Here is a 10,000-nt window from a genome sequence, read left to right as displayed (position 1 = left end):
TCTCTCTCTCTCTCTCTCTCTCTCTCTCTCTCTCTCTCTCTCTCTCTCCTTTCGTCGATGATAGAATGGTCATTATAAAAAGTAAATAAACCGATATGAGGATGGACGATCTGAATGTATTTTTGAATAATTAAATGATTGCTTTGTTCAAAGATTCGTTATAAATCACTGACGTCTCGGAATGTCTTCTTTGTCTTCGAGTACCTTCACATACCGAAGCGATGACACGGAAATACTCGATATTATAATACGATCTTTATTACCTGAAGCAAGCCTGGCTGCAATCTCGCCGTTGCACAGGTACAGAGAAAGTGTTCATGTTCCTGTGACGAAGAATGTTCTGTCGCACAGGTATCATGCACTGTCGGATTGGGGTCATGTTTGGTTTCCAGTGTGTAATGGTGGTCGTGGTGATTCAATGTCATGTATTTATTTTTACTCCTTTCGCTCTGTCTCTTTTTTTCTTTTCTTTTTTATTTGACTCTGTTTGCAGGTCTCCCTGTCTGTCTGTCTGTCTCTCTCTCTCTCTCTCTCTCTCTCTCTCTCTCTCTCTCTCTCTCTCTCTCTCTCTCTCTCTCTCTCTCTCTCTCTCTCTCTCTCTCTCTCTCTCTCTCTCTCTCTCTCTCTCTCTCTCTCTCTCTCTCTCTCTCTGCCTGTCTTTCTCTCTCTCTCGTACTTTCTTTCTTTCTCACCTTTTTTTTTTTGGTTTCCTGATAGTCTCCCTGGCTGTCTCCTCTCGTTTTCAGCCAGTTCGTCTCTCTGTCTGTCTCTGTCTTTCTTACCTACTTACCTGCTTACCTTACCTGTCTCTTTTTTTCCTTCCCCCTGAGTTTCTTCCCCAAAGTCATGATGGCCAAATAGACATAGAAGGTCTTCGGTTTCACGAATGGTTGACAAGAAAAAAGATTACGTCTCCTCCTCACTTTAGAAGAAAAAACAACCCAAGGAATTTTGTTTTTGAAGAGGTTGTATTGCGTTACGAAGGTTACCAGATGTTTATTTTTTCTCTCTCTTTTTTTTACGGAGGAAATGTTGCGTGTTATGTAAGACTTTTTGTTCAATATTTTTTTTCCGAAATGCGTGATCAGTTTTAGAAATTAGTACAAAAAGAATCAAATGACTTTGATTTGTTTATTCTTTGTCTTTATCTATTTACACTATTCCTTTATTTCTTTATTAACAAGCGTCGGTGATTTCGACCGGATATTACACACTATCCAAAAGACGTTAATATTTGGAAAATAGCCTTTGAATTCCAAGAAGCTACCGGCGATTTATTTTTTATCTATTATTATAATTTTTGGCATATTATTAATGTGTGCGTAGAGGTGAGGTATTTCGAAGACGTGAAGTTATTTCCGTCGGTTATTAATTGCATAAGGAGAAAATAATGATGGATATTAAGCATCGTATGTACGAGGAACATACAAGCCGTGCGTGCAAATACGTACGCAAGCACGCACTCAAGAAACGAACCAAAAATACGGATAGAAGCACAAAAGCTCACCTACAAACATACAAACCCCACTATGCCTTTCATTCTCTAACAAAAGCAAACAAACGCACAAGAAAAGCACCTCTAAGCACAGTCGGAACGCGACCGTCTTTTGTCTTCCTTCACAAAGCTCCCAATAAGCGCGCCTGTAAAAGCATCTTCACTCTCCTTATTATTGTTTATTGTTGTTGTTGTTATTCTACGCGGTAATTATAATGACCATGAACCTTCGCTTAAACGAGAGATGGCGTTTTGGAGTGGGTGATGGAGTAGGGGGGGTGGGGGGTGGGGGATGAGGGATTGAATTGGGGGGAGGGTATGGGAGTGTGTGGAAGGGGGGTGAGAGGGGTGGGGGAGGGGAGGTGGGTTGAGGGGTGGGGAGGGGAGGTGGGTTAAGGGGTGGGGAGGGGAGGTGGGTTGAGGGGTGAGGAGGGGGGCTAGGAGTGGGGATAGAGGTAGTGAGTATATTACTGCGGGTTGTTGTGGTTTGGGGGTTGTAAGTGTGCAGTTTTTTCCCTTTTTTAAGTTATTTGCCAAAAGTTACCATTTGTGGGTTTGTGTGTGATTTTTTTATGTTTTTTTTTTTTTATCTAACTCATATTTTTTGTATGTGCGTTTTGTTTAGTGTATATATCTTCACTATGGGTTAAGTCATGTTATATTTACTGTGTACCTTTATATTTTCTTTACAAAGATGATATCATATAGATGCATATCATTTTTAGTTTTTTTTTATATATATATAAATGCGACAAGGAATCTAAAAAATGTAGAATGGCCGCTAGCGTTACACTTTTTATATCTTTATTTCTTTTATATATTAAGGGAGAGAGATTATGCATACAATGACAATTCTTTATTCACGGTTTTTGTTGGATGATCCTAAGGTAATTTGGAGATATTGATGAATAATGAACATTATTCTATAGTTCAGCAGCGAGTTTGTTCGGTGTTTGGTTCCAGCTCACGTCTCTCTCTCTGTCTCTCTCTCTGTCTCTCTCTCCCTCTCTCTCTCTCTCTCTCTCTCTCTCTCTCTCTCTCTCTCTCTCTCTCTCTCTCTCTCTCTCTCTCTCTCTCTCTCTCTCTCTCTCTCTTTCTTTCTCCCTATCCTTCCCTCTCTCTCCATTTCCCCGCCCCATGCTCAAATAAGATTATTTCACACCGACCACCTGTGTGTAGCGCCCACCTGCGTATATGGTGAGCACCTGTGCACAAGAGAAAAAAAACGAACGCTTGCCGACTACTTTGTTTATTTCATTATTACTTTCCGGGATTCGAAACCATAACCGAAGGAAAAGTGAAAAAGGACATGGAACTTTTAGGGCGAGGGCGGTTACACACCTGAAGGTCAAATGCAGTTACGGGTAAGGCTGTTATGCATATCGTTGGAGGGGGAGGAGGTTATGGGGGAGGGGGTCGAGGGGGAGAGGGGAGGGAGGAGGAAGGGAGGGAGAGGGGGAGGAAGGAGGAGGAGGGAGAGGAAGGGGAGAAGGAAGAGGGAGAGAGGAAGAAGGGAAGGAAGGGGAGAGGGAGAGGAGGGAGAAGGAGAGGGAGAGGGAGGAGGAAGGAAGGAGGGAGAGGAGGAGAGAGAGGAGAGAGGAGAGAGGAGAGGGAGGAAAGGGGAGAGGGAGAGGAGAGAGGAGAGGAGGAGGAGAGGGAGAGGGAGAGGGAGAGGAAGAGGAGAGAGGGAGAGAGGGAGAGGAGAGAGAGGGAGAGAGAGGAGAGAGAGGGAGAGAGAGGGAGAGAGAGGGAGAGAGAGGGAGAGAGAGAGAGAGAGAGAGAGAGAGAGAGAGAGAGAGAGAGAGAGAGAGAGAGAGAGAGAGAGAGAGAGAGAGAGAGAGAGAGGGGGGGAGCGGTTGGACAGTATACGAAATTCTCTGGCTTTCTCGCTGTGGGCTTCTCATTTTTTATCTCTACTCTCTCTTGGGATATTATTTTCTTCTCATTATCGCTCTCTCTCTCTCTCTCTCTCTCTCTCTCTCTCTCTCTCTCTCTCTCTCTCTCTCTCTCTCTCTCTCTCTCTCTCTCTCTCTCTCTGTCTCCCTCTCCCTCCCTCTCCCTCCCCCTCTCCCTCTTTACCTGTCCTTCTTTTCACCTAAATATCATACAAAAAACATTCAAGTTCACCGTGCATATATTTCTTTAAAAGTAAGAGGGATGGGGTCGGGGGGGGGGGCGGGAAGGATACCCAATACCCAGAAATACCATACAGAGTCACCCGCCCCCGCTGTGACCCATGGTAGCCCCGGGCCCCTTTCACCTCGCGTATAATTATGACCTCAGGTAAGCGATCAGGTTGTTGGGCTATTGGTGATGATGAACTTGGGTGAGTGTGCGCTCTTGTTTTCTTGTTTGGAGAGGGGAAAAACTGGAGGGAGAGGGAGAAATGGAGGGAGAGGGAGAAATGGAGGGAGAGGGAAAAACGGAGGGAGAGGGAGAAATGGAGGGAAAGTTGAAGGGGAAGATTATGAAGGGAGAGAGAGAGAGAGAGAGAGAGAGAGAGAGAGAGAGAGAGAGAGAGAGAGAGAGAGAGAGAGAGAGAGAGAGAGAGAGAGAGAGAGAGAGAGAGAGAGAGGGAGAGGGAGGGAGAGAGAGAGAGAGAGAAAGAGAGAGAGAGAGAGAGAGAGAGAGAGAGAGAGAGAGAGAGAGAGAGAGAGAGAGAGAGAGAGAGAAAGAGAGAAAATATGTAAGAGGAATACGTTTCGGACAATGTCTATATCATGTTAATTTTTACGCATGCTTTCGCTCAAATCGGTAGGAGATACTTTGTTTCCATGGTACGTTTTGCAATAACAGTTTATAAGGGTGGGGGAGAATAAAGGTAAGAGTGGAGGGGCACAGGGGAGGGTAGGAGGCCGGGGAGCGAGGGGCGTAGGGGGCGAGGGGGATGGAGGGGGGGGGGAGGGAGCCGGCCCTACCTGTTTTTGAAGTAGAATTTGACCTTTGGCCCGAGGGTCATGCGACCTGTCCGATGACCCAAGTTTTAAAAAATCTTCCCAGTGAGGGTTGTCCTAGTAATTAGGAAAAATACGGAAAAGGGAGAGAAGAGAAGGGAGAATACTTGGAGGAGGGAAGCAGGTAGGGAGTGAGAGGAGGTAGAAGGAGGGAAGCAGGAAGGGAGGGAGAAGAGTTGGACGGGGGAAGTAGGAAGGGAGGGAGCGGAGGAGGTGGAGGGAAGCAAGAAGGGAGGGAGAGGAGTGGGAGGAGGGAAAGAGAAAGAGGAGGAAATGAGAAAGGCAGGAGGATGGAAAGTTAGGAGGAAAAAAAAGGTAGACGATAGCAGAGAAGGAGGGAGAGAGAAAAAATAGGGGGATAAGGGGGTAGGGGAGAGGAGGGAGGGAAAGAAGGAAGGAAAGAGGGAGGGAAAGAAGGAAGGAAAGAGGAAGGGAGAGAAGGAAGGAAAGAGGAAGGGAGAGAAGGAAGGGAAGAGGAAGGGAGGGACGACTGGGGATTGGGGCGTGTTGAGGTTTTCGGAGGTTGCCAAGCTCAGAATAAAGTGAAAGTTTGTTCTAATTCTTTTTATTCCACATTTCGCGTTTCTATATCACGAACCAAAGGGAAACTCATTGAAAAAGAAAAGAAGAAAATCTATTATATTTCTATGATTAATTCCAGTTCTTGCCTTGAATTTCACTCTTCATATAAGGTTAAAAATGAAATGAATAAGAAAAAATCGTATTTGCAATAAAAATGAAAATTAGAAAGAAAAAAAAATCCACAGCGTCACCAGCGAAACCCTGACCCAACTAAAACTGGGAAAGTTGTCGTGAATTTAGCTCCGTGTAGGTGGAAGGCGAGAGAGAGAGAGAGAGAGAGAGAGAGAGAGAGAGAGAGAGAGAACAGAGAGAGAGCAGAGAGAGAACAGAGAGAGAGAGAGAGAGAGAGAGAGAGAGAGAGAGAGAGAGAGAGCGAGCGAAAGAGAGATTCAACATTCCCCCTAAAATACGAAGTGCAGACCAACAAAAACCCATTCCCTCCCCGTTTCTAACCCAACCCGACCAAGTCCTTTCCCTCAAGCCAAACCAAGCCTTCCCTCAAGACGCAGCGCCGGGGGAAACAAAACCCGTGTCGCAACCCGTGAGTGAGTGTATGCAAATCATTTCTCCGCTGTGATTGGTGCGTATTATGATGCCTCCGTGACATTGCATAGTTCCGCACGTGGCCTGACTCGATGCAAGGTCGCGCTGCGCCTGTGTGCTTGTGAGTGTGTGTGTGTGGTAGCGTGGGTGCGTTGAGCGTGTTCTCGGCTTGTGTGGGTGTTCGTGTGTGTGCTTACGTACGGTATTGACGTGTGTGTGTGTGTGTGTATGCGCACGAGTATGTCTATTTTTTATTGTTTGTTTATGTGTAAATGTGTTGTAGTTGTTCGTTGTTAGCGTGCAATCGACCACATAGTGAACCAAGTACCAAGTACTTTCTTGCTTGTGCAGGCATGCTATAACTGTTAACGGTACATTTTTTCTCTCTCTTGATTTCAGATATTCTTGAAAATCCGATATCGCAAAAATAACTGAACACATCCTTACTCATTGCTGAAACACACCAACCAAGATTTGTATAGATAAGACCGCATATTTATGTAGTTTTCGTAAATTCAGACGCTTTAGAGCATATTCTTAATGAAAATGCAGGAACGGCGTAGTGCCAAGACGTAGCAGTCATTCAACCTTCCAGAACAGGTGTGCCATTCGCCGTTGAGTTGCCGGCGGCCATTTTTTTCGCTCATCCTCTTCATAAACGTCAAAATTTGACATAAAAATAATATTAGTTTATGAAATCCTTATGAATATTAAGGGATCATATTGCTCGTCATGTTAACCTGATTTATCAACGAATAATTATCCGGAAGTGTTTGTACCTGGCAACTGTATAACGGATAACGGTCCTTGCGGAAGAAGAGGAAGGGATCCTGCGTGCAAGGAAAGGTAGAGGGACCCCAGATGTAAAGATGGATGATTTGGGTACATTTTGATTATGAGAGACATCTTGACAGATTAGGAAGATTAAAAGACTAAGAGAGGTTATTTCTGTCTCTTTTATCTGTCTGTCTGTCTCAACTGTCACTCTCTCTTAACTGCCTTCCCTTTTCCTCCATTCCGGCTCTTTTATTAATCTTTGGTCATCCACCACGCAGTTCAACCTTTCTCTCTCAACAGCTTCCATCCTAAAGCAAACTATATCACTTCTTTCGATAAGGATAGAAAAAAAAAATAGTTTTCTAAACCACCCCTTACTCTCCCTTCGCCACCTAACCCCCTCCCTCCCCCCATCTCACGACCTTTAATCTCCGATATTCAAGGTCACTCTCTTCCCTTTCCCTTCTCAGTTCATGCCCCTCCTATGTCATCCATCTTCTCCACTTTCTTTCTCTACCGTTACCTCCTCTCCTAATTCGTCCTAACCTACTCCACCTCCACTCTCATCGCCCAGTTCCACCTTGTCCACCGCCTCCTTTTGGCTTAGGATTCTGCCATCCTTTTCCAACCCTATCCTCTTCATACGTACCACACTCAAACACCAATACGACCCCTGTTCATATTAATACTCCTCGTATTAATACTGTGCTACGACCTTCACTTAGGTGGCGGAGGTCGCCCGGCCGAGCAGCCGAACGACCACAGACGACTTCTCGATTCGACAGTACATGGTACGGCGGCCATCTTGGGTTTATTCTTTTACCTGTTTCTGTTCTGGCACTTTTGATTGTTTATATTCTGATGTTTTGCTGTTCTCTCTTTCTTTTTTTCTGCATCTCTCTCTCTCTCTCTCTCTCTCTCTCTCTCTCTCTCTCTCTCTCTCTCTCTCTCTCTCTCTCTCTCTCTCTCAGCTTTTCACTGTTCGTTGTGGGCACCGTAAGCATTTTGTTTGCTTCGCTTTGCAATTTGTGTTTACATGTATAGCAAGTCTTGAATCAAGGAGAGAGAAGAAGGGAAGAGAAGAATATATATAGAAGAAGCATATATAAATAGAGAGCAGAGAGAGAAGGTGGAGAGAGAGAGAGAGAGAGAGAGACTCTGTACGCATCCTGCAGTCCGTTTTTTCTCAAAGGCTGTAATCTTCAGCTGTGGGCAAAACACCCAAACTGTGATTGTCTGAAGGGTAATGACGGTTTGAATATGGTTTTGCGGTTGGCGGATGGCTCCCCCTCCCCCCTCCCTCACTCCCTCCCGCCCCTCTCTCTCTCTCTCTCTCTCTCTCTCTCTCTCTCTTTCTCTCTCTCTCTCTCTCTCTCTCTCTCTCTCTCTCTCTCTCTCTCTCTCTCTCTCTCTCTCTCCCTCCCCTTCTCCCTCCTCCTTCTCCCTCCCTCCTTCTCCCTTCTCCCTCTCCCTCTCCCTTCCTCCCTCTTCTCTTTCTCCCTCTCCCTCTCCCTCTCCCTCTCCCTCTCCCACTCCCTCTCCCTCTCCCTCTCCCTCTCCCTCTCCCTCTCCCTCAGTCTTTCTCCTGCCCCTTGTACTGCCTGGTGCCTCCTCGCATTCCGCTACGAAACACAGGTAGTGGGTGTCCGCTCTGTTTACAAACCCCGTTAAAGTGAACCGAGTAATACACGGCTGGATATTGGATTTTGAGGGATTATGAATATCACCCGGATTTGCAGATTGCTTGCGTAAATAAGGGATAGCGAGGGAGGGTTTTGGATACGCATGAATGATGAATGGAAGAGAGATCGGAAAGCTGAAATACGCGAGGAGGTGATTGGCCTGTCGACCGGACGGAAATGTGACGAGATCTTGAGACGGAGGAACGCGGGAAAATTATTTTTTTCTTTTTTTTTGAGATCGATAGACCATGCTTTTCCCTCTGCGTTTATTTCTAAGCCATCCTTAATTGCCACTTGATTCTGTGATTGCAGAATTTTAGAAGAGGGAGATGGTGATGGATTTATTACTTATTGCCGAGTGTATTTTTTGCTTCTTTTCTGTTATCGCCGACTGTCTCTGTTCTCTCTCTCTCTCCCACCTTCTCTCTTCCCCTCTCCCCCCTCTCTCTCTTCTCTCCTCTCTCTTCCCCCCCCCCTCCCCTCTCTCTCTCTCTCTCTCTCTCTCTCTCTCTCACACACACACACACACACACACACACACACACACACACACACACACACACACACACACACACACACACACACACACAGACACACGAGTTAATAAAAAAAAAAAGGTGTTAAACACAACCAAAAGCGCCGTGCAGAAAGAAACGGCCATTAGTCACGAAAAGGAAAGTTAGGCCTATGTTTTTAATATTGATTCCGTGAATGAGTGCGTGTGTTGGTTTCTTTTATGCTTCCTTGCTTTGTTTGTTGGAAAATGCAAAGTCATTTGAGGATATTTTTTTTGTTTTTTTGTTTTTGTATTTTATCTTTTTGAACAATGGACCACTCTTTTCGACTAACCTAGTTATATATGTCTCGTTGCTCTTTGTGGGTAATCTATCAAATTCTAGATTTGTTTATTGTTATTATTGTTATTATTATTTTATTTTGGCAAACCTACCCATAAATTTACCAAAGTACACGGGTTTCCTTAGCAACAGAAATGTGTTTCGGAACCTGTTCGGGATAGGGCTGGTTCAAATACCTTTCGCTTTATATAATCTTTGTATAATCTTTAGAGCTTTCACCCTTTGTTTATAGATTTGTTAGGATATTAATGGGTTGATATTTCTGCAATCCTTTTGTGAAGGAGTGAATGTGCTTTGGTGGTGTCCTATGCCTTTAAAAGTCTGTGTATGCCTTGGAATATTTATTATGTGTAAGCGCCTTTTATGTTAAGATTTTGCTAGGAAACAAGGAATTTTAATTGTTTACCTCAACCGTAAGTTTATATTATATCCAGTAAGCAAACGTGCATTGTGGAATAATAAAGACAGTTACTGGCCAATGAAAAATATGTTTAAGTTTACCCTGTTTCGTAGCAAAGAAGAAAACGGATTCCAGCTGAGACTCGATGCCTGTAGCTGTTTTAACTGTATTTTATTCCGAGATCTACGAGTGCGTATGCCGTTCACAATTTGTATTTTAGTCTTGTTTTTTTCATAATTTAGAAATTTGGAAAAAGGGGGGAGAAAAAAAACATTAATTTGTAGTATCCGTTGTAGCTATGCTCTGCGTCCAAATACACTGAGAAACAATAAACATTTTTATCTCTCTCTGCGTACTATTAATACACTAGCATATTAAGGGAAACAATATATATTCTTATCTTTCACTCTCTTTCATATCAAAATAGTTATCCTTTGAAACGTATACCGGCGGCAAAAACCGTTTCCTCCGCTATCTTTCAACGTTTCTCAAGCATCCGGTTCTTAGCTCTCAGTTTCAAAATATATTTAAGGCAGTGTCGCTGTTGAAAGGAAATTCTAATGCCTTTTCTCCTACAAATGATAGAATTTATACTTGTGTCTGATTTTTGCAGATGTTAGGAAGAATGGTGGAGATGGTACACTTGTGTCACGTTTGTTTATGTGCGATGTTTATTTTTATGTTTGTGTGTGATTGTTTACCAGGCCAGT

General features: G+C 44.1%; 1 protein-coding gene across 2 annotated transcripts in view; it reads left to right on the top strand.

Annotated features, from left to right (window-relative positions):
• LOC113823388 (cyclic AMP response element-binding protein A) overlaps positions 1-10,000 on the top strand; it is a 123,596-nt gene that overhangs the window by 48,034 nt on the left and 65,562 nt on the right. The window contains exon 2 of one of the 2 annotated variants that reach the window (XM_070132210.1): positions 7,077-7,142. The exons of the other annotated variant lie outside the window; for it this stretch is intronic. Within the exon in view, the coding sequence (XP_069988311.1) occupies positions 7,077-7,142 (66 nt within the window). The remainder of the gene's footprint in view (positions 1-7,076; positions 7,143-10,000) is intronic. 2 annotated transcript variants of the gene reach the window in all.

This window comes from Penaeus vannamei, chromosome 17 (genome assembly GCF_042767895.1).
Source record: "Penaeus vannamei isolate JL-2024 chromosome 17, ASM4276789v1, whole genome shotgun sequence".
Taxonomy (NCBI): domain Eukaryota; kingdom Metazoa; phylum Arthropoda; class Malacostraca; order Decapoda; family Penaeidae; genus Penaeus; species Penaeus vannamei.
This window is presented reverse-complemented; position numbering and strand designations above follow the sequence as displayed.